At 39.0% G+C, this 25,639-nt stretch overlaps 1 protein-coding gene across 4 annotated transcripts in view; it reads left to right on the top strand.

Annotated features, from left to right (window-relative positions):
- The window catches only part of Mid1 (midline 1), a 427,052-nt gene that overhangs the window by 283,667 nt on the left and 117,746 nt on the right, over window positions 1-25,639 (top strand). For 2 of the 4 annotated variants that reach the window (XM_060374282.1, XM_060374280.1), the window contains exon 2: window positions 16,532-17,247. In XM_060374282.1, the coding sequence (XP_060230265.1) occupies window positions 16,588-17,247 (660 nt within the window). In that variant the 5' untranslated portion in view covers window positions 16,532-16,587. Of the gene's footprint in view, window positions 1-1,563; window positions 1,719-16,531; window positions 17,248-25,639 lie in introns of those variants that run through there. The other 2 variants (XM_060374281.1, XM_060374283.1) reach the window with 2 other exon arrangements.

Raw genomic sequence — 25,639 nt, 5'->3', positions numbered from 1 at the left:
TTAAAAGTGAGTTGTGCCTGTATTGTTAATAAGTAAATGAAGCTATGATTTTGAGATATAAACCCAGAACTTCTAACTATGTATTTTTATGTCCTATGAAGTGTGTTTGGTTCACCATAAGGTGTCTGTAGGGCCATAAAAGCAGGTGCTGCAACTTGGACAGTGCACAACCAGAGTAAGCCCTCTGTTTCCGCTTTATCTTGCATGCTCCTTAAGCACCTTTGCTGGAGCCCAACTGTCTACAGGATAAACTGAATCAAGCAGAATTGTTTTCACACTTTCCTGGTGAAATACTTTAGTTGCAGTTTCTTGTCTTGTATAGTGATAAGCCACATCCTTCAAATAACTGCAGTGAAGGACAAATTTTCATTTTTCTCGTAGAAAATCTACTTCCGTTTCTTCAGATAATCACATTTTAAATGATTACTTTCCACTGTCAGCATACCCTTTTGTTGTCTTTCTGATGAACAATTCTGGAGAGTGAAATCAAATTTGGGGAACAAATTATAAATGTTTTGTAGTCTGTATGTAAACATGGTGTTAGATTTATATATGGTATATTAAATGCATAAAAAATAGACATTCTGTAAGTTCTGTATTCATACTTCAACCCAGTTCAGATGTAAAACATGTGAAAAGTGTTTTGCCTATACTGAACATTTACCTACTGCTCTTGTTACTTTTACCAAAATATTTCACCACAGCACTGTGTTAGTTATTATAAGCAATTCTGAGGTGATTTTAAGTAAGCTAGAGGATACATATACATGCAAATAACATACCATTTTTTTAAAAGAAACTTGAGCATCCATGGGTATTGGTATCTTTAGTAGAGGTGCTCTAGAACCACTCTCCATGGAAACCCATAGAAGAATATTTACACATAGCATTCTTTTGGAGTGTTTATGTATGTGATGTATGATATATGTGTACAATTTATACATATGTGTGTTGTATATTAAGATGAGGCATTGTAATGTATAGGTCTTTCTAGAAAGAAGATAGTAGAAGTGGTTTATTGTATCTATACAAGGTATTGTTCTTCCTAATGTAAATTAAAAACTAACTTCTTTCAGAAATTAAACTTGAATTGTGAGGCTAAACAAAATATGAGTATATTATTTTTAAAATGAACAAATCAGAATGCAGAGCATAATGAGATAATGTGCTGTAAGTAAGGTGTTAAAAAAACTCAAAGGTGTTGTAAATGTCAGTTTCTGACCCCCAAGCTGGGAAGGCATAGCCCCTGAGAGCAGCAAGGAAAGCTGATGTTCTGCCTCTGTGTTCAGACACCATCCAGTCATCTGAGCCACTGCTGCTCCCTGTAAGCAGGGAGAGTGCTGTTTCCAGTGCCAAGTCATCATGCTTCAGACATTGGGTGTTAACCTGACCTAAGCTGCATTTTCATTTTGTTTCAACTGAGCATGGACTGAGCTAGGGGACAGGGAAGTCACAGTGGGGGCCATGGAAAAGTCAGTTGATTCTTCAACTCAGGCAACCCTAGCAGAGTGGATGAGGTAGAGCTGGCCTTCCTGGAATTGTTGGACCGATTTTCCTGTTGTGTTTCACTGTCGACGTTCTCACAGACACACACAGGACCGCTCCAGCTCTGCCTGCCACTCGCCACATGATCTCAGTGGCCTGTCTATAATTTTGTAGAAGCTCATCCTCGGCCTACAGCGATGTTTCTTCAAAAAGAACTAGTGTGCAGTCCATTGGTGGGTATTCAGGGGGATCTATTTGTCAGAAACATAAGTGGTGCTCTAAGGACTCTTAAGTATGACTTTCTGTTTTCAGCTTGTTTACCAGGCTTCTAGGGATATGACTGGGTCTTTCTAGGTGTTTTCTTAATTGTGGAAACATTGAGACCGGTATTGCTCTTTTTCATTGCCGTGAGTGTCTTTTGCATGCCTGCATGTGTAGATGGACTTCCAGAAGTATTTAAGCATTCTGTTAAGTAATTCTGTTAAGTAAATTTGGAAGACTGGGTTTTAATTAAAATAACCAGACGGTGTGACCCAGCTCCCATTTCCCCTTAATTTTGATCATTAAAACCTTCATATCCCCACAGACATCTGCCAGGCTTCCAAATGATTCTTTTCAGGAATCTTCATTCATTATTAATCAGGTTGCATGGTCAGGCAAGTGTGTGATTATTTTAAAGAATGTCCTAGAGATCCAATTACTAAATGGGCATGTGTTACAGGCAGATGTGGAAGTAAAGAAAAATGGTTGCTTAATAGTTTGATTTGATTTGCATGAATTTCACCAGGTGAGTGCTGACATTAAGTCTACTCTAGTTCTCATGGCAGGCAAAATGATTTCAATTGCAACCTAATTTATCCTAAGTAAAACAAGTAAGAAATTACAATTTGTTCAAAATATGCTAATTGAGTGTTTGAAAACTCAAGGCTAGCATTTTGGTGCTTATCTGCTTATCATCTTTGCTTCGGTCAGTCCTCCTGGACTCCTCCTATTTGTTTGGCAGAAATTCATACTTGTCTCTTACCAATTAAATGAATTTGGATGTGCTGACACTCTAAGGTTACAAGCAGTGATATTTTAATTGTAATGTTCATTATTTGCAGAATGTTACTGGATCCCCCTTTTCCAACAGGTTGCATTCAATGCAACATTCATGCTGAAAATCTGTTTTGTCTGTGTACTGTTCTCTGCCATAACAGGAGTGTGCAATTGCCAAATATTGTAGTTCCCATTCCCAGTCTTGCAAAATGGCTTTAAATCCAAGGGAATCTCCCTTCTTTCCATAAAAACCAGTTTCATTGTCCATTCTTGGCTTCTATGCGAGGGTAATAATCACTAAAGTAGGCTTTGGGTTGTATGTTGATTTGGTGGCTTTTATACCTGAATATGAAATATTCAAGTACATAGTTGAATATGCAGATGTTGAGTGCTTGTATTACATTATTTAAAATTTGAATCTTTAGTAAATTCAGTTTGTATATAGGAGCCAGCTTTTACTGAAGTATTATAGTTTTCTGGTTTAGGAAATCGCACATTGTGAAGAAAAACAGGTTCCTTCTAAGTTCAGTCTGTTGTACTCTCATAAGCTCAGGTTGAATCCCAGTGTTTCCCATCAGTCGTTTTGAGGCTTTCAGAGTTTGTATTCTCCTGATCCATGATAGAGAAACACTATTCCACGATCTTCAAAAACTGTTGCACTATAGTTATATGATAAGAATACTGCCATTCCCAAAGCCCTAATATCACTAGGACAACTTAATTTTTAATTCTTCCAGGTGATGGTGATAAAAAGTGTGGAGCATATTTCTGAAACAAATAATACAATTTATTTGTGCTATTTTCAGTATTGTTCGTTGCTCACAATTCCTTTGGGAGCTAACCTTTCTTTTTTTATTTTTTTTTATCAGTTACATTTTATTAACTCTGTATCCCAGCCGTGTCCGATCCCTCATTCCCTCCCAGTCCCTCCCTCCCTCCCTCCTCTCCACCGTGCCCCTTTCCAAGTCCACTGATAGGGGGAACCTCCTCCCCATTCATCTGATCCTGTTTTATCAGGTATCTTCAGGACTGGCTGCAAAGCCCTCCTCTGTGGCCTAACAGGACTGCTCCTCCCTTCGGGGGTGGGGAGACCAAAGAGCCAGTCATTAAGTTCCTGGAGCTAACCTTTCTTAAACCATTTTTTATGAGTCTTCCTATAGCTTTATATTGTATTAAAACAGTGGTTTTATCAGATATTTACATTATGATTATTATCAGCAGCAAAATTACAGTTGTGACTTGCAACCATAAATTCATAACAACATGAGTCGCAGCATTAGAAGGTTGAGAGACCACCTTCTAAAGTTAAATTGTTTTACTTATCTGGGTTGTATTTTGCAAATGTAAACCTTAGTTTTCATAGTTTGGAGGATACTGGGCAAAGAACCAGATGAAGTACCTTGGGAATCATCTGGAAAGTGGGCAAGAAATACCTCATCAATCACAAGTAACCCAGAGTTGTGTTTTCCAGTTTGTTCCTTGATCCAGCATCCCATTAATTTACCTGATTGTGACAATATTCAGAGCTATTCATTGAAAGGCTGAAAGTAATTATTTTTTGTTCATTGTATATGTGATCTCTCTATATTCCAAACGAGAATAACAATTGTGATTTATGCAGTGTGCAACCATGATACACCATGAATATGGGTAGGTGGGTACAGAGTGCATCATTTCAGAGGTACCTAATTATTTTTTTAAATTGCAATTCATCCACTTTGTATCCCAGCTGTAGCTCCCTCTCTCGTCCCCTCCCAATCCCATTCTCCCTTCCTCTTCTCCTCCCTTGCCCCTCCCCCAGTCCACTGATAGGGGCTGTCCTTCTTCCTTTCCATCTGATCCTAGCCTATCAGGTCTCATCAGGACTGGCTACATTGTACTCCTCTGTGGCCTGGTAAGGCTGTTCCCACCTTAGGGGTAGGTGATCAAAGAGCCAGCCACTGAGTTCATGTCAGAGACAGCCCCGTTCTCCTTACTAGGAAACCCACTTGGAGACTGAGCTTCCATGGGCAACATCTGTGCAGGGGTTCTAGGTTATCTCCATACATGGTCCTTGGTTTGAGTATCAGTCTCAGAAAAGTTTTGTTGTTGTTGTTGTTGTTGTTGTTGTTTTGTTTTTTTTTTTTTTCCCAGATTCTGTTGCTCTTCTTGTGGAGCTCCTGTCCCCTCCAGGTCTTTCTATCTCCCCCTTCTTTCATAGATTCCCTTCACTCTACCCAAAGTTTGGCTAGGTACCTAGCTTTTAATCTGATTAGTTTTTTTTAAGTAAAATTTAAAATTACATTTGTTTGTTTGCATGTATGTGTATATTTGCACACATGCACATGTGCACATTCTGGCATGTGTGTGGAGGTCAAAGAACAACTTGTGAGAGTCAATTCTGTCTTTTACCAGACCAGTTCTGAGGATCAAATTCAGGTCTTCAAGTTTGGCAGCAGGTGTCTTTGCATGCTGAGCCATCTTCCCCGACACTCTCATTCCAACTCTTGAGCATGAAAGTGAATCTTGCATGGTCGTGATTTCTGAACCAGAATGCTTGCCTACTGCGTTTGGCCATGGATTAAACTTTTTAATGAATGGTCTCTTCATGAGGATCCTAGGTGTTTCCTCAAGGTCTAGGTTATGTTAACTGCATCAAAGTAGAGATACTGAAAGGCTTCACACAATACCATTGTGAAATTCTAACATGAGCTACAGAGCAAGATGATGGCAAGGGTTTTTGACAGTGTAGGCTTGGAGCTTATATATCTTGTCTGCATTGACTTCCCAGATCAATGGTATGCTTTTGCCTTTTACCTCAATGGAAAATTAAAAAAGACGAGTCCAGTAGGTACAAAAGCCCATGGGTTGTTCTTTAAAAGTACCTATCCTGTGTTTTTCCAAACCTCTTCCTTAAAGCCAAATCCTGCAGCTGAGGTCCCTGTGCCATGCCTCTTGAACTGGAAAATATCTCTTTCTCTTTGTTTTCTCCCACAGTTTATGCCGTAAACAAACAAACAATACCCCAACCCAGAAATCTTCTCCTCCTGGAATAAATGCTTTTTCAATATGAAAGTACCGTAGGATGAAGGTATCTGGAACCTATAGGGAATAAGAAACTGGCCTTCAGTTCAGGCAGCTAGATCATCTTAACCATTATCTTGTACCAAAATTCTGTTATCCTTCCAGCTCTCCTCACTAGCTCTCTATCCCTTTTGTTAATTCATGTTCCTTGACTCTATGAGGTGCATACATTTACATTCAGGTTTTATCATCTGTGAGGGTGTGGTAGTCATTTAGTTCAAATTTAGTTCAAGTCACAATCCAAAAGAAACCTATATTTGAGACTATGAATGTTTTTGCCATAGGAAGCATGTTGTGTTTGTATGTGTGTGTGTGGGGGAGCTGTTTTGTGTGCTTGTCTGTCCATGCCTGAGCTCATGCATACCTGAATCAACCTTGAGTGATTTAGAATACATTGAAAGAGCAGGATGAATCACATAAATTAAATGTGTCTTGTTACTGTGCTGTATAGGAAGAAGTAGCAATTTTTTCAATAATTATTTTAGTGATTTGTTAGGTAGGATAATTATGTCATTTTGTATTTTCCAACTTAAAGGGTTACTTTGTAATTATTATGGTAAGTGTAAATACTTACCATATGTCACACTGTTTAGAGCTGTCTTTTTAAACAGTTCCTTTCTTGTTTGAAGTTGCCAAATACAATAGTGGTCAGGACATTCTGGGCCTCTGGAAGGTTCCATTCTCATCTAAAATCCCTGCCCCCCGAGACAAAAACAAAAGAAAAACAAAAATCTAATATGAAAATGAAAATAAATCTTTAAGAAAAATGATTTATGCTAGGAAGAAAAACAAAAGCAAATTACAAAGAATGTCCAACAGTCTCATTTCTTAGGCCTGTGGCTTAAGAAGTTAGAGGTCCTACAGTTGAACATGTAATTTGGAGAAACCTGGGCAAGACTTTGAAAATGGAGATGAGATGCTGGGCAGAATTTATAGTTTGGGCAAAAAAGGAACACCTCTGTTTTATACTATGGAGAGAAGTGATATGAAAAAGCTGTAGTTCAGGGAACAGGTTACAAGCAATAAACTCAGGGAGGAAAAGTAGGAGTAAATCACATTAGTAGCTGGAGAGGTGGCTCAGTGGTTAACTCCTGCTGCTCTTCCAGAGGAGCAATGTTTGGTTCCCAGCACCCATGTCAGGCAATTTATAGTCGCCTATAAAATACTGTAGCTCCAGAGACTTCACTGTCTTCTTTTGGCTTCTGAAGGCTCTTGAACTCAATTGTACGTATCCACACATAGACACATGCATACAAACATATTAAAAAATAAAACTTTTTAAAGGAAATCAAAGTAAGAGGATTTGTTTCCTTTTTGGAGGGGACAGAAATAGCAGAGAGGGACTAGATCAGCATATAGTCACCAAAAAACAGAAAAAGAAACCAATGTGAGTAGCTATAACAAACTCACAAATATTTCTAACACAATGATTTTAATTTTGGTGAGAAAGAATGTATTTGTTTCTACTGATCAATTACTACATTGCAAAAAACCTGATGGCTGTTAACACCATAATTGTAATTATTACATTATTATATTATAATGTAATTGTATTATATTAATAAAACTATAATGTACTAATAATATTAAGTATAATATATATACTTAACTTATGTCACACTTGTTAGACCTGTGTTTTTAAACAGTTCTTCCCTCTTTGATATGAAGTTGTAATATTATAATGGCCAGGACACTTTGTACATCTCTAAACTTCCATTCTCTTCTAAAATGCCCCCCAGAGATATCTTACAGTTTTAGAAGTCTGAAATCACATGTAAATTGCCCACTTATCAAAGTATATATAGTTATGCTTCTTTCTGGAGGCTGTGGGATAGCATTCATTTTTATTCTTCCATCACCAGCTTCTGCTAAATACATTCCTTGGCTTCTAGCCTTGTTCATTGTGCTCAAAGTAGCCATGCTTGGTTTAGCCTTCCTCACATCACATCACACTGTCTTTGAATCATCTGTCAGCATCTTCCATTTTTAAGAAGTCTTGTGAGTTAAGCATCATCCTTAAAGTCTTCCTTATTTAGTTTCTTTAGGCCTGTGGATTTTAGTATGGGTATCTTGTATTATACAGCTAATTTCTGATTATAAGTGAGTATATACCATGCATCTCATTTTGGTTCTGGGTTACCTCACTCAGGATGATCTTTTCTAGTTCCATCTACTTTCCTGCAGATTTTATGATTTCCTTGTATTTAATAGCCAAATAGTATCCCATTATGTAGATGTATCTTTTTTTTTTTTTTTTCTTAGCCATTCTTTGGTTGAAAGACATCTGGGTTGTTTCCAGATTCTGGCTATTATGAATAAAGCTGCTATGAACACACTTGAGCAAATGTCCTTGTATGGTGGAGCATCTTTCAGGTTTATGCTCAGGAGTGGTGTAGCTTGCTCTTGAGGGAACACTATTCCCAACTTTCTGAGAAAATGCCAGATTGATTCTAAAGTGGTTGAAGAAGTTTGCACTCTCAGCAGCAATGGAGGAATGTTCCCCTTTCTTCATAACCTCACTAGCATGTACTGTCACTTGATTTTTTGATCTTAGCCATTCTGATGGGTGTAAGATGGAACCTCAGAGTCTTTTTGACTTGCATTTCCCTCATGACTAAGGATGTTGAACATTTCTTTAAGTGCTTCTCGGTCGGCCGTTTGATATTTCTCTGTTGTGAATGCTCTGTTTTAGGTCTGTGCCTCATTTTTTAATTGGGTTATTTGGTTTATTGATGTTGTTATTATTATTTATTATAATTTATTCACTTTATATCCCAGCTTTGCCCCCTCCTTCATCTCCTCCAGGTTCCAGCCTCCTTCCCCCAATCCTCGACTATGTCCCTCTCCTAGACCACTGATAGAGGAGGTCCTTCTCCCCTATTCTATGACCATAACCTATCATGTCTCATCAGGACTGTCTGGATCCCCTTTCTCTATGGCCTAAGACCCTAAGGAGGATACTTAATTCTCATTCAGAAGGGCAAATAGAATAGACACTGGAAGTGGTTGCAAAAAAGGGAACAGGAATCGAGCCTACCACAGATGTCCTCTGAAAGACTCCACCCAGCAGGGAATCTAAGCAGATGCTGAGACTCCCAGCCAAACTTTGGGCAGAGCTCAGGGAATCTTATGGAAGAGTGGGGGGACAGAATGGCCCGGAGGGGAGATGAGCTCTACAGGAGACCAAGAAAGCCAACAAATCTGGCCCCAGTGGAGCCTGCAGAGACTGAGGCACCAAGGCCTATGCATGGAGAGGACATAGACTCCCTGCTCAGATGTAGCCAATAGACGGCTCAGTCTCCATGTGAGTTCCCTAGTAAGGGAAGCAGGAGCTTTCCTTGACATGGACTCTGTTGCCCACTCTTTGATCTCTTCTGCATGGTGGGACTGCCTTGTCAGGCCACAGAGGAAGAGGATGCAGGTAGTCCTGATGAGACTTGATAGGCTAGGATCAGATGGTATGGAAGGAGTCTTCCAGCTTTCTGTAGACTAGGATGGGCTGGGGGAAAGATAGAGGGAGGTTGGAACTGGGAAGAGATGAGGGATGGGGCTATAATCAAGATATAAAGTGAATAAATTATAAAAAATAAAAAAGTCAAAGAAAAAAAGAAAAACAATATTGTCATACCTTTGAGTCTCTTGTATAATTCTAGCTAATCTTATTGCAAAACCAGCTGCTTATGGGTTTAGTTATGTCTGCAACTTTAATTTCCCTTTTCTCCTGTTACCTTTGCTACATACAGATCCCAAGGTATAGTTTACAGACATCTTTGGAACTATGTCTTTGCCTTCTCCAGTGAGGAAGGACTAAAAAATGTGGCAGATTTCTCACTTTTGCAGGTGGCAAATGAAGCATTTTAGGAAACATCTGTAGAAAAGACAGGTTATGGAAGGAAGTCAATAAGTCCCATGGGAGTTGCATTCTTAGTCTGAAGCAGTTACAGACCATGAAGCGGAGGCTTGTCAACACTGAATTGATACCTCAGAAAGATGATGCTTTGAAACTCAAGCCTGGAAATCACTTTCACGGAAAGTGACTGTGAAATAAGTGAATACACTCATTTACATTTTCTAAAGAAGGACATGCAATTAGACCACTATAAGGCTTAGATGGATGGAAGAAAAAGTCAGCAGCAGTTAGAGAGAGCAACAAGAGAAGGATAATTGCAGTGTAACTCAGAACGAGAGGAACAGACCTGAAGAAGAACTAGGTAAACACCATCTGTATCATACTTTTTTTTATTTTTATATTAATTACAGTTTATTCACTTTTTATCCCAGCTGTAGCCTCCTCCCTCATTCCCTCCCAATCCCAGCCTCCCTCCCTTTTCTCCTTCCATGCCCCTCTCCAAGTCCTCTGATAGGGGAGGTCCTGCTCCCTTCCATCTGACCCTAGTTTATCAGGGCTCATCAGGACTGGCTGCATTGTTCTCCTCTGTGGCCTGGCAAGGCTGTTCTCCCCTCAGGGTGGGGGTGTGATCAAAGAGCCTGCCAGAGTTCATGTCAGAGACAGTCCCTGTTCCCATTATAGGGAACTCACTTGGAGAATGAGCTGCCATGTGCTCCATCTGAGGTGAGGTTCTAGGTAATATCCATGAATGGTCCTTTTCAGTCTCAGAAAAGACCCCTGTGCCCAGATATTTTGGTACTGTTGCTCTCCTTGTGGAGCTCAGTATCATACTTTTATCCATCAAAACCTCCATCTATTTGCTTTACATTGTGAAGAAGTACTTTTCCTATACGTGAGTTTCTTGAGAAAAGTCCTGGCTCTTCTTGTATCTAAGGATACAAGGTTTAACTGAAATGTGTCACTAAAGACAGTCCTGCCTCTGGGAGTTATAAGAATGACTGCTAAAATTGTAGGGAACTTCTGTGGACTCCTGTTCAAGGACATTCAGGAAGCTTACATGCTGCATGGTAAATGTTCTACTTTTTTTTTTTTTTTTTTTTTTTTTTTTTTTGATTATCTGTTCAAATCCTCTTTTGCTTACTCTTCTGCCCTGTTCTATGTAGAGCAATTGCAGGCAGGCAAAGTTGTGAATGCTGAATCACTGCTATTCCCAGTTTGTTTTAAGGGGTTCCCACGATTATCACCCTCTCCTTCTGAATAAAGATCAATCAGCCCATTCATAAAATTGTTGAGCTATAGAATTTCCTGACAATAATATGCATGTGTGATTTCCTTCTATTGTAGTAAACTGTAGTAAGAAGCTAGGTAAAAGATATATGGAAATTGAACTGTGAAGGTTAGGGGGGGGAAAAAGCAAAAAGAAAAGAAAAAGAAAAAAAGAAAAGAAAGATAAATCTATTTTGTGCAAATCCTTCCCAAGCCTCACAGTCTTGTGAATGAACCTTGGTCAGTTTTTGAAACCTGCCTAACTCTTTACCCCAAGGAAACTGTCCTGTTCCTTTTTCCTCTTGTAAAGGGTTAATTATTCTGTCTGTGGTTTTCCTATTTAGTTATGCAACCCAACATATTCTTTTCATATTTAGAATTATATAATTGTATAATTATTATACAAGTGTATTACCTGCATGGTATATATATCCATGTACCACATTCATACCTAGTGCGTGTGAAAGTCGGAAGAGGGCATTGTGAACTTCGATGTGGGTGCTGGAAACTGAATGCAGGTTCTCCGCAAAGAGCAGCAAGTGCTCTTAACTACAGAGCCATCTCTTCAGCCCTAGAATTTTTTTCTCATTCTTTAATAAACTGTTAAGGCACCAAGGCAAGGGCTAGGCATTGCCTGAGCCAAGTGCATAAAAAGATATTAATATTTTATTTAAGGATAAATAGTATTTTAATTTCTCTAGGTAGTATGAAGAAATATAGAGAAAAGGCAGGCTAATTTTTTATTACAGTTTATTCAGTTTGTATCCTAGCTGTAGCCCCCTCCCTCAACCCCTCCCAATCCTGCCCTCCCTCCATCTTCTCCTCCTATGCCCCTCCCCCAGTCCACTGATAGAGGAGGAAGGGAGTTCCTCCTCCCCTTCCATCTGACCCTAGCCTATCAGGTCTCATCAGAACTGTCTTCATTTTCTTCCTCTGTGGCCTGGTAAGGCTGCCACCACCTCAGGAAGAGTTGCTCAAAGAGCCAGCCACTGAGTTCATGTTAGAGACAGCCCCTGTTCCCCTTACTAGGAAACCCACTTGGATTGGAGCTGTCATGGGCTACATCTGTTGTAGGTTATCTCCATTAATGGTTCCTAGTTGGAATATCAGTCTCAGAAAAGACACCCATGCCCAGATTTTTTTGGTTCTGTTACTCTCCTGTGGATCTCCAGTCCCCTCCAGGTCTTCCTAGCTCCCCCTTCTTTCTTTCATTAGATTCCCTGCCTTCTGCCGAAAGTTTGGTTATGAGTCTCAGCATCTGCTTTAATACCCTGCTTAGCTCAACCATTAAAGGCTAGACTCACAACCATAAATATTAATGGCAGGCTAATTTTTGAACAGAGGAATGGCATATGTACATATTATTTAGTAATGAAGATGATGTGTTGGGAACTTCTGTGGAATTTATTATAGATATCAACTCAGAGCCCCTCCCTTTTTGAAATTATGTGACTCAAAGTCTTAGATATTTGGCTGAACTTAATTTATCACATCTAGCTACTTTCTCAGCACTTAATTCGGTTAACTCTTTACAGTGTAGGCATTTGCCCAAAGCTCCATGCAGAGTACTATGGCAGTAAAAGGAAGAGATTCATATCTGAGCAGCTGCTATTAAATCATTCCTACATGAATTGCCCCAAGCACTGAACTCACATCATTTCCATTGATGTCACGGTGAAATTGCACATAATTTCCTGTTAACACAGAGAACATGTACTTGCTTGTCTAAGTCTGGCTCCTCTAAGTCTTTTCTGTTGTTGTTACTTACCTGACATTTTATTCATACCTTTCTGCTGCTCGTTTTCATTTTATTTTCTGGCCATATGTGTATATATCTCTCTCTTCTAAAAATAAAACCTGTAAGTCAAATCTGGCTCATTATCTGTTTTTAAAAAATGCAGAGTGCAGCCGTGCTCATTTCTTTATGTGTTCTTAATGATTATTTCTGCAATGCATATCCCACGGCCCCCAAACAAAAAGTGTTTACTACCCTGCCAATTATACAGAAAGCATGCTTACTTCAATTTTAGTTGTTGACAGCTACTTTAAGGAAAGAGTTACACCTTATTTGTTCAGCTTCAGTCCACTAGAATCTAAGAAATCAATGAATACTCAAGTTGACTGCAGATAGGACACTCTTCTAGCTCTTTGTGACACATCCTGCAAAGAGATCTCTAACCTCATACAGCACTGTGTAGTGCTAGAGACACTACAGGGAGGTACTAACAAAAAAAGTAATAGAATATATTAGCAATCAATATGTAGGTAACGGACCGAGATAAACAAGAAGGATTTTCATAATCGATGTGTAGTTATGGTGGTAGTGGGGGAATTAGTTTTATATAGGTTCAGATACGGTGACTGTAGAGCCCAGAGTCACATGGATTCTAAAGATTGTATGGGCTGAGTAGGAGATGGGGTGTGTTTGGCATATCTGTGGATTGACAAGGAAGCCATGTGCCCAGAGCAGAACAAGAAAGGAGTAGCGTGGGAGGAAATGAGCTCACTGTCTGTCTGCTTTTTAGGGCTGGTTTTATTGTGATGAATTTCCCTTTGACTGACATGGGAAGCCCCTGGAGGGAACAGCAGAAGAGAGGCAGAATCTGTCATGTTTTAACAGGTTCTCTAGCTTCTGAGTGGAAAATAGAGTTTAAGGAAAAGGGTGAGAGTAGGAAGAAGCTATGAAAGCATTTAGAATGGTCTTTTGATAACATACGTATGAGATGATGGTGGCTTGATGATGATGATGGTGGTGGTGGTGGCGGTGTGATGACAGGACAAAGTTCTGACTTCCAGGACCAACTTAGTACCTGGAATACAGTACCCCTCTCTTGAATAGGTGGCTAAAATGTCAGCATTCTCATTGGGGTGCACCGTAGAATCATCCTTGGGAATTCCTAGGGTACCACTATGGGATGGAATCGTTACACTTCCACTAAAACATAGTCATTATGCAATATTTATCTTTTGCTGTCTGGCATATTTCACTTTGTCACTTGCCACAATATCCTCTAGTTGTATGCATATTGCTTTAAATGATAAAATTCCATTTTTCTGACCAAATAGTATTTCATTATTATGTGTATGTGCTGCATTTGTTTATCTGTTCATCAGTTGTCAGACACTTAGGTTGTTCCCATATCATGGCTACTGTGAATCATGTTACAGTGAACATGGAAGAGTGCAAATGCCTCTTCGATGTAACTAATTTTCCTTTTGGGTCATATGACAGTGTTTTCGCTTTTAATTAATAAAAAATCAATTTTATATGTGTGTTCTATATATATATCAGCATATATGCATGTTCACATGTGTGTAGGCACACTCATGTGTGCATGTTTGTGGAACCCTGAGTTTATGTTGGGAGTCTCCCTCAATTGCCCTCCACCTTACTCATTAAGTCAGGATTTTTGAGATGAACCTGATTTCTGCAGGGCTAGTCTGGCTAACCAGCTTGCTCTGTCTCCTCCCCAGCACTGGGATTACAGGTGTGACCGCCATGCCCATCTAGCATTTATGTGGGTTTTGGGAATGGGTAGTAAAAATGTTTTTGGCTTTTTAAAAATAATATTCTTTACACTTTTTGTTGTTGTTGTTTTCTTTGTATGTATTAGCTTATAATACTGTACTATATAAGTACATGGATATATTGTATATGCAAAAATTAAAATAATTGCGTTGGGCATGATGGTATGCTTCTGTGATGGTAGTTTGCTCCTATGATCCCAACATTCAGCAGACAGAGGAAATGGTTTTGCAAACTTGCAGCCAACCTGTTATATATAGCAAGATCCTGTCTCAAAAAATAAAACAGAAACATATTTAAATAAGTAAATACCATAAAAAAATAACAAGCATCACATAACAAAGCATAGGAAAAGCCTGTGTTTTTCCATTTTTATGCTTCTGATAGAAAAGGAGAAGAAATTAGACATGGAGATAATTCTCTATCCATAGTTATTCAAAGTCCTGCTTAATAGGCTGAACTTTTAAATTTATTTAGAGCCACCTACAGGTACAATGGAATGGGCCCAAGGGAGGACAAGTGAAGTTTATTATAAGTGCAGCCTTTGGCTTTACATTGAAGACTGGAGAGATGTGTAAGCACCAGTATTTCAAATTGCAACCACTCCTTTATTAGGCAGTAAATATGAGTGACTGGTTGCAGACTCTTTCTGGGCTACTAGTTTGCTCTTCTAATCTTTATTAAGCTCAGGTCATACTTTATACTCAATAGTGATCTTTGTCCTGTTGGCAGTGAGGTGACGGTGTTTCATCAATGCAGTGTGCTCTTCATATTTCAGATGTATGTGGTTTCATAAGAGGTCAGATGATTTGAGAACCCTGGCATTTTGTAAAGAAGCAGCGGTGTGAATACAAATGCCTGATTGTCAGAATCATTATACACAACTTTGGAAGTGAAGCCTTCCCATAAACCCAACTGAGACTGCCCTTGGGAGTGATTTGAACCTCCTGATTTAGTAATCTGCACTATTCTCCCACAGCCTGCAGTGGGCTGCAGCTAATATGCCAGGCAGCATTCTACAGCCCTCTACTAATGGTCTTGAAATGGAGAAGGTTCAAAGAGGCTTAGTTCCCAGGCCTGCTAATGAGCATGAGGCCTCTTCACCCTAATGAACTGGTGCTTGTGTGGGATTCTTTGTCATCCATTTTTGAAGGGAAGGCAGGCAGGAGTTCACAAAAGCAGTGAGGTATTTATGGGAAAAGGAACATTCAGCTGGGCCACCCGAAGGTGGCCTGGAGGGGAGTAACAAAGCTGGCAGAGGTCATGCCTGGGCCAGCAGGGCTGTGAATGTGAGACAAGACCTTCTGCCAACCAAGGCTGTTGCTGGCAATAGTGACAAGCCTGAGATAGGATATTTTAGGCCAAATGAAACTGCACAGGGTTCCTCAGCAGGCTTTACATAGTCTTTCACAATTGCTTTCTACACTGTAATTATCATTGTTAGAACTTATCACATGTATGTGATAATATTAGTCACTGGTATTGTAGTCTTCAAAAATTCTCCCAAATAGTTTACTTTATTTCTGTCTTCCTCCCATGTCCTCACTTCTGGATTAAATAATAGATGAGTAATGAATATATGCCATAAATACTGTCTCTACCATGATCATCTTTGTGAAAATGAAAACAAACACAAAAAAACCCGCATTTTTTTTCTGAAGAATATCTTGGAAAGTGGTATCTTAAATTTAAACATGACTACTTCTATTGAAATGCATGCGTTTGAGTTCATATATACTTAACATTCATATCTACAGTTTGTACATCTGTACAGTTGAAAAGCCTGACCTGCTATTGCAAATGGATAGTCCTTAAAATGCTTATGCATTAATATTTAAATTCACAAATTTAAAGTTGTAGTTTGTTAGTGGCAGTTTCTGCATGTTAATTTTAACCAAAGGGAAAACTCAGCTGTGACATAAAATTACTCGGATCATACACCAATTATAGAAATTACAGTTTCAGTCACTTGTCAGGTTGGAATTAGACCTTTTAAAAGCCAAAATTGCAAAAGCTATAAACAAACAACAATAAACATTAAAAAGCTTCCATTTTCAACAACAATCAGAACTTTGTGGAAATGGTTTTTTTTTGTTGTTGTTGTTGTTTTGTTTTGTTGTTGTTCTTGTTTTAATCATTTGCCTCCAGTAAAGAGAGACATTTGGAACACACACACACATATTTTCCTTTCCATGACCTGTGTTTGGAATTATTCTGAGATGCATTCAAAGCTGACAGCCCCTCCTCCCCTCCCTCCCCGCCTGACCCCTCGTGCTTAATCCAATCTTACGTTCTGTTTCCAGATAGCTGATCAGCTTCCTTGGATTTTGCTGATGACCCCGGAGAGTTTTGCCTGAAGATGGAAACACTGGAGTCGGAGCTGACCTGCCCTATTTGTCTGGAGCTCTTTGAGGACCCTCTCCTGCTGCCCTGCGCACATAGCCTCTGCTTCAACTGTGCACACCGCATCCTGGTCTCTCACTGTGCCACCAACGAGCCTGTGGAGTCCATCAGCGCCTTCCAGTGCCCCACTTGCCGGCATGTCATCACACTCAGCCAGCGAGGTCTAGACGGGCTCAAGCGCAACGTCACTCTACAGAACATCATTGACAGGTTTCAGAAAGCGTCTGTAAGCGGGCCCAATTCTCCCAGTGAGACCCGCAGGGAGCGGGCTGTTGACGCCAACACAATGTCCTCTGCCGAGAAGGTTCTTTGCCAGTTCTGTGACCAGGATCCTGCCCAGGATGCTGTGAAGACCTGTGTCACTTGTGAAGTGTCCTACTGCGATGAGTGCCTGAAAGCCACTCACCCGAACAAGAAGCCCTTTACAGGCCATCGTCTGATTGAGCCAATCCCGGACTCGCACATCCGGGGGCTGATGTGCCTGGAGCATGAGGATGAGAAGGTGAATATGTACTGTGTGACCGATGACCAGTTAATCTGTGCCTTGTGTAAACTGGTTGGGCGGCACCGCGATCATCAGGTGGCAGCTTTGAGTGAGCGCTATGACAAATTGAAGGTTAGTCCGATCCACCTTAAGCCAACCCCTTCTTGCCAGCAAATATCATGGAAATAAGAAGTGTATTCACTGCTAGCTACATAACAGGTGAAGGTTTTTGCTTCACCTTTGTTGTCTGATTAGTTGTAGCATGTTTTTGGCAGCTTATAAATGTTACACAATGGGGGTATCTTGTAAAAGTTGACTGCTACTTGAAATTTTAGTGTTGTCAAGGTGAGGGCAAATTCTGAAAATCTGGATCACTTTCAACTCTTGCTGTTTGTCTGGATTGTTTTCAATGTTTGCAGTTGTTGCAAAGAGAGTAGAGAGAGAACGAAGATGGGGAGGGAAAGGTGAGAGAAAGAGGATATGGAAGATAAAAATCTATCTTGTGAGCATTTATTTTCTTCATTCATCCATGAAAAGTAATTCCCTCACATTATACCCTTTTCTAGTTACTACACAAGCAAGGCTAGAAGGAAGAATGTCTATAGCACATGTCTGTACCAAATGTGATATTTTTAGAGGACCTGTGACCTCCTTGTGTAAATGATATTCTGCTTATTGGCGAGTTATTATGTTCTGACAATCTCAGGTTTCATGAAGGCATTCTTGTGTGTATAGGCTTCGTTTGTCTGGTGAGTTTACAGACAAGACTGTCTAAACTTCATCTACTTCTAGTATGAAATTATCCCATTACAGTTTGAGAGATAGTAATTAATATGGTTACATGTTATTTTTTTTTAAAGTCACTCTCTAAATAAGGCTAGAAAGCAACAAGGAAGAAACAAGCAAACAAACAAAAACAAAAAATTCTGATGTCTGTTCAACTTCAGTTGACAGTAGGCCTAATTATTGCAAATTCTTCTGAGAGTGTGAGTGAGGTATTATGCTCATCCACTAATTTTAGATTACAAGACACTAATTAAAAGGAAAGGAAGTATAAATTAAAAGGGCTAAGTAAATATATACTGAAGTCCTAATTCTCAGGAAAAACAGCAACTTCTTGAGAAAACAAAATGAATCAGATGATCCAAGGAGTATTATTGCTCAAAGAATATTATCATCTTTAATAAATGGTTCCCATCTCTTCTCCTAATGTTAATGAGTGGTTATATTTACTTGGGCTACTTAGTTGAATTTGTGACAGCGAAGATTAACGAATCATATCTGGGGCTCAACTTTGTGATTTCTTGAGACACTGAGGGAAGCTGACATGCTAAAGGAAATCCCTGCTTCTAAATGTCACAGGGGAAGCAAATGTAATACCTGCACAGCATGCCTCACTTCAAATGTCCAAGGAGTGAGTGGCTGCAATCCATCCTTTCACCATGTAGAGGATGTTTGCCACAAGAATTTAGGTGAAATAGGCAAGGGAAAATAGACACCCGTTAGATTTCACTGCATTGCACAGCTGTAGCAGAGAAAAGTATCACCAAAGTTTATAACAGGAAAAGGAATATGCACGAAATTATGACTAAGTCAATTGTTCAAAATTCCAGATGGCTTTCAGTCTGTAAAATCCAAGGTGATTGGGATGAGTGAATAGACATTTTTTGTCTTCCTTTCCTTCTTGTCCTTTGTCAAGAAAATGTTCTTCTGATTAGATTAAGGGCTGTTTGTTAGAATAACATCATCATAATGAGGATGCATATTCAACAACTTTCAGGCTTGCTATTTACATCTGGTAATCAAGTCCTGCTCAGTGTCTGTGTGCTGTGACAGCACAGTTATTAATTATTTACATAAGGTCTTCAAAAATGAGGAGATACTGCAGTAGCCCTTTTTGTGATCAAAATGCAAGTCTTCAGGCATGAGTCCAGTACATTTTTCTAATCAAGCCAATGAATCGCCAGTCATTAATATTGTCACAGAGACGGCCTGACAATTAACCATATTGCATATTTTATTTTCTAATTACAGAAATATAGGCATGTAAACAACATCCAGTGCACTGAAACACATGTGCAGCTGTTCAGCAAAATGTTTATGAGTAATTATTTACAGCTATTCCGTGAAATATGTTTTTAAGCATTGCATGGATAACATACAAGCGGAGCATGTTTGTTCAGAAACTTGCCATTCATGTTAGAATAAAAAAAAATATAAACATGTAAGGCATTCGGGAGGTAATGATACTGATTAACATGTATTTTCTTGGTTTGCTTAAGACGTAGTACAATATAAATGCTGATTTAAAAAGAAATTAATATCATAATGAAGAGAATCAAACCAAGCAAGTGTATGTTTTTAATAGTTATTACATTGTTCTGAAAAAGTAAATTGTGTTTTGAGAGATTTCATATTGATACAGATTTGTGCTTATGTCATTGCAAAGAATAATTGTATTCTTTGATAAGCTAAATTTGGAAGAGCATTTTTAATTACATCAGATTTCATCACAAAAGATATATGTTTCTGTAAAAAAAAATGAAATATAGCTGGCCATGGTGGTCCATGCCTTTGATTCTGTCACTCAAGAAGCAGAAGAATATAGATATCTATGATCTCTTTGAGCTCAAGGCCTGCCTGGTCTACATAGTGAATTCCAGGCCAGCAAAGACTGTGTATTGAAACCTTATCTTAAAAAATAAAATAAGAAAAGAAACAGAAATAAAAATGTAATTCTATACATTGACATATTTACTTGAAGCATAAAAGATAAACTGACACAGAATTTCAACATGTAAAATTCATGTATGTAGAATCTTCCACATCTCCATAGAGAGACCCTGTCTCAAAAACCAAGAATTTTTGAAATATCTTTCACATTATTTGAAAGATATCATTTCAATAATCTGCTGTTTTCAGGAACTATGCATGATAAACACTCATGAGATATGGAAACAGTGAGAAAAATTAAACTCAAAATTCCTGGCCTCTATTTTTTCAATATAAGTTTTTCTTTATTAGAATTTTTTCACTTTGTAACCAAGCTGTAGCCCCCACCATCATCCCCTCCCAATCCTACCCCCCTTTCCTCCCTCATCTCCTCCCATACCCCTTCCCCAGTCCACTAATAGTGGAGGACCTCCTTACCTTCCACCTGACCCTAGCCTATAGGTCTCATCAAGACTGTCTTTTGTAGTCTTCTTCTGTAGCCTGGGAAGGCTGCTCCCCGCTCTGGGGAAGGTGATCAAAGAGCCAGCCACTGAGTTCATGTTAGAGATAGCCCCTGTTCCCCTTACTAGGGAGTTCATTTGGAGAATGATCTACCATGGGCTACCTCATTTTTTTTTAAAGTAACAAGAGAAATTTTCCTGTCAAATGTAGTCTCTAAATGAGGCACATCAAAACATGGACATTAAAAACATCATTTTAGAGAAGAGCCTACCACAGATGGCCTTTGTCAGACTCTACTGATTGATGTATTGAAATAGAGGCTGAGATTCATAGCCAAACGTTGGGCAGAGTTCATGGAATTTTATGAAAGAAAGGGAGATAGAAAGACCTGGAAGGGTTAGGCGCTCCAGAGACCAACAGAGCACACACACACACACACACACACACACACACACACACACACACACACACTGGGCCCTGAGGCCCTGCAGAGACTGATACCCCAACCAAGGACCATTCATGGAGAGAACCTAAAACCCCTGCTCCGATGTAGCCCATAGACTCAGTCTCCAAGTTGGTTCTCTAGTAAGGGGAGCAGGAGTTGTCTCCAGCATGAACTCAGTGGCAGGCTCTCTGATCAGCTCCTCCTGGGGGAGGGGGGCGGGTGATGTAGCTATGCCAGGCCACAGAGGAAGACAATGCAACCAATCCTGATGAGTCCTGATTGGCTAGGGTCAGAAAGAAGGGGAGGAGGACCTCCCTTACCAGTGGACTAGGGGAGGGGCATAGGGGAGAAGTGGGAGGGAGGGTGGGATTGGGAGGACATAAAGGCGGGGGCCACATCCAGTATACAAACTGAGTAAGTTGTAATAAATAATAATACAAAAAACATCATTTTAATTAAATTTTAAGAAGCCCTCCAGTCCTACAAACACCAGTTAAAAACTTGATCTGTGAACAACATAACTGACATATGAGTGAGTTTAATAATGCATTCTAGAGTTTCCGAGAAATTACAATGCAGTAATTCCTCTCTTACTGTGCTCACATATCACACTGTGCCTCTTGTTTCTTTACTCTAGTTGTGCCTATAAAAATACGCCAATAGAGAAAAACTGACCTTTCATTGTCTTTCACTCACCCCTTCAAAGAAGTTAATGCTGAAGTTTGAAACTGCTTTTGCTATGTTCACTTTAAAGGCAGGCGGTGGGAGTTTCTTTGTGCAACACAACTTTCAATGGATTACCCCATGTTAATTTTCAAATTATTCCTCCTAAAGTCCCAGTGAAAACTCAACTTTCTTTATGGAGCTCTTTGCAGAAATAGATTTTACTCTTAGGTTTAAACTTTTTGAGATAAGGTCTCACTGTGTAGCCTTGACTTGCCTGATACTAATTATATACACAGATGGCTTTGAATTTTCAGCATTTCTTCTTCCTCAGCAATATAAGTGTATATTATCATGCCTAAATCAGTTTCTATAATTTTAAAAGTCTTTCCCAATTTATAGTGATGTGAAGGAATACTGAGCTACAGATCGTTTTCATTTTTTTCTTTCTTAGAATTTCTATGATATATTTCTACTATAAAAACAGAGATATGACTAGGCCTGGTGGCACAGGCCTATAGTTTTAGATATTCTACAACAGAGGTTATCAACCTTCCTAATGTTGCGACCCTTTAATTCAGTTCTTCATGTTGTGGTTACTACCAACCATAAAATTATTTCCAGTGTTACTTCTTAACTGTAATTTTGCTACCATTATGAATAGTGATGTAAATATTTGATATGCAGGATATCTGATATGTGACCCCTAAAGGTGTCAAGACCCACAGTTTGAGAACGACTGTTCCAGAGGCTGAGACAGGAGGATAGTAAGTGTTTAGGACCAGTCAGGGCAAGACAATTTGTGACTCACTTTTAAAATAAGAACTAAACGAAAAGAATGGAGTTATTTTTCAGTGGGAGAGTGCTTGCCTGGAATGTGAGATGCTCTGGACCAAATGCAAATACCACAAAAAAAATCCTGTTTATGTATAATGCATGCTATACGACAAGATACATGTGTGTGTACATGTGCATGAATGTGTGTGTTATATACACATACATGGTGATCTCTATGTATACATGCATTTGCTTATTTTAATATTGGAATTTTCTTAATTCTGAATTAGATGTAGGCAAAGTTGATGGTTCAGCAATAGTAACTATAACAATGATAATTATATTCCTAATATCTTAACTTTTAATTATCCCTCTTTTACTTTAAATGTTTTAACTATTCTTCCTATTACCTTAAATATTTTAATCATACCTTAGATATGTGGTGGGTATTTGATGGATTCACTGACGTTCCAAACATACCCGTATATATATATATCTACATCCATATTAAGCTAAATGTATATTCTATATAAAACCTTCTTATATATGGTCACATTTATGCACACAGAATTTCTTATCACACATTAGAATGCTTGTTCATTGTATTGTAAATTTCTTGTAGTTTCAATAATTTCTCTGTTCTGCATAATCATTAGAGAAGAACATTTAAGCTTTCTACTAAAGAGAGTGAAGTCTTGAAGTTCTTTTCATACCACTGTTATTTTTCTTGTTTCAAGATTTTTGAAGATGTTATTAATAACACAGAAAATTATAGACTTTTGAGATGTAATGGAGAAATAAATTCATATCTGATTTTTAAGTGAAGGTAATATGTACTAAAACAGTCACCATCTTCGTGGAGCTAACAGACAAGTAGGGGGATCTATAGCTAAATATATTTTTGCTGCTGGTAGGGGAGATTATGTTGTGTCCAAATCAAGGACACAGATACCAGTCTTATATTTTAGTGGGTTTTTTTTCATAATTTTTAAACTCTTTACCATTTATTCATTATATATCCCCATTGAAGCATCCTCCCTCAATTCCTCCCAGTCCCACCCTCCCTCCTTCTTCCCTCATCCCCTTTCCTTAGTCCACTGAAAGGGGGAGTTATCCTTTTTTTGCCATCTGCTCATAGCTTAAGCTGCATCTCCAGGGGCAAGTGATCAAAGAGCAGGCAACTGAATTTATGACAGAGGCAGCTCTTGCTCCCCTTACTCAGGAACTTAGAGACTGACTGAGGTGCCAGTTGGCTATGTCTGAGCAGGAGGTCCAGAGGGTCTAGGTCCTCTTCATGAGTAGTCTTTGTTTGGTGCATCAGTCTCTATAGGATCCCCTGGGCTCAGGGATTTTAGTTTTGTTGGTATCCGTTTGAGACTCCTGTCCCCTCTGTGTCCTCTATCCTCACCCCTTCTTCCATAAGACTCCCTGCACTCTGCCCAAAGTTTGGCTGTGAGTCTCAGAATCTGCTTTGATACTCTGTTGGGTGGAGCCTTTCAGAAGACACTCTATAGTAGGGTCCCATCCTGTTTCCTGTCTTCCATTGCTTCTGGTATTTATCCTGTTTGCCATTCCGAATGACAGTTAATGATCCTCCCTAGGGTCCTTCTTAGTGTTTAGTGTCCTAGTGTCCTCCTTAGTATCCTCTTTAGGTCTGAAGCTTTTTTTTTTGATTGTAGAACAGCCTATATCACCTAGGACTGGGCAGATACTAACCCTCTCATTGGTCTTTACCTCCCAGCCTCATCCCAGGCTACTTCTCATCCATAATTCCATAAATACTTGCTTATTCTTTATCTGATACAATTCCTGCATCCATGCCAGCCATGTGCTTTTTCCACGCTCTTCTCAGAACACATACAAAAAGCTGGACATTGTGGAGGTCTGTAACTTTTAGTTTAGCTATCCTATATTATAAGGCTAATCAGGTACCAGTCTTAGACATGCAGAAATTCTTCCCAGAAAAAGCCATCTCCACATGCCACTTCCAAGTCTTGTATTAGAAAACAGTATCAAGTTTAATAAACACCTATTAAAACTCCTACTGTCCATCATTGAAATTTGACTTTTTAATCACATACTACATATCCTTTTCTTAATCCTATATGGGTTTATGAAGCAGTTCATAAATATTTTAGATTAGCTTTTAATTTAAATTATATACAGGTTATATCGTATTTTGCCACATGGAGTTTTAAAAAGTGAGTCATGTATTTACTAAGATGTTATATGGAGGATCTTACGAGTTGCAGCTGTCTCCTTTGAAAACATAGTTTCTGTTTGTGCATATTTCATGACAACATTTTTATAGTCTACAGTGTGTGTGTATATATATATATATATATTATATATACATAATATACCCATGTGATGAAAATGAGGTTTTGAAATATTTGTAAAATACACAAAATGGCATTTTAGTTTAATATGTTTGGTACAAAAATATTTATGATGGAATGGGAAAAAAGAACCTCCAGGGACCTATTCTTATGGTGAAGTTCAAAGCCACTTCCCTTCCCTCTTCCTTTTCACCTGTCTACTCTCTCATAATTTCCCTCTGCTATCCTCCACTTGCAGAGGGAAATTTACTATTGCCTGATGATTTATTATGATTGGGATTATTTTTTGTAAGCTCTGGAAGTTCAGCAAAGTGCACAGATAAGTACACAAGGTACCTCTGAGTCATGGGACTGTGTAAACAAATGTAATAGCTGGTCACATTACTTAATGTTCCTGTGCCACATTTTACTCGTCTATAAAACAAGCCTAGTAATGTACTGTCCTTGCTTTTACAGAAACAGTTGAGAACAAAATAAAGTGTTTCATGTAAACTCTCAGCATTGTGTCAGGGCCAGAGGAAGCCTGTAATATGTCAGAAATACTGTTAGAAACTAGGAGTCAGAGTGTGTCATAGTTAAATGAGTGGACTTTGGCATTTCCCCTGCTGCCCAATATTGTTTCAGTTATTGCTTGCCATGTTTATGTGGGAGATAAGAGTGTATGATGTTCCTTTAATGGATTCTGTAGTTTTATTTCAAAAGTGCCTAGCCACAGGTAGAGGCTTGCCCATTATAAACAATTGTTGTATGACATGTACAGAATTTATGGACAGGTCAGTCATCTGTTTTGGGATTCAGAGGAAGAGGCGATGACTGTGGTGTTGAGTTGATAATAAACCTGGTTTCAGGGCAGTGGGATTTAAACTGTGTTAACAGATGACTAGATTATGCATCAAAGCAGCTGTATAGAGCTTCTGTGCATGCTCTGGGCTGGCAGCGGCCTGTCTGTAGCAATAGAGAAGGATGCTTAGAGCCCTGGACAATGCTGGCCAGCTGAATGAAAGGCCAGAAAAGATAATATTAAAGGAGACATCTTTAAGTAAGATTTTGAAAGTCTTTGAATTAAGCTTAAGAATTTGAGGCATCTTTTACTCCGTCTGTAAGATTCAGTGAAATAATTTTCTTG

Source organism: Meriones unguiculatus, chromosome X (assembly GCF_030254825.1).
Source record: "Meriones unguiculatus strain TT.TT164.6M chromosome X, Bangor_MerUng_6.1, whole genome shotgun sequence".
In the NCBI taxonomy this organism is placed as follows: Eukaryota; Metazoa; Chordata; class Mammalia; order Rodentia; family Muridae; genus Meriones; species Meriones unguiculatus.
The sequence above is the reverse complement of the archived record's forward strand: the minus strand, read 5'-3'. Positions and strand labels throughout refer to the sequence as shown.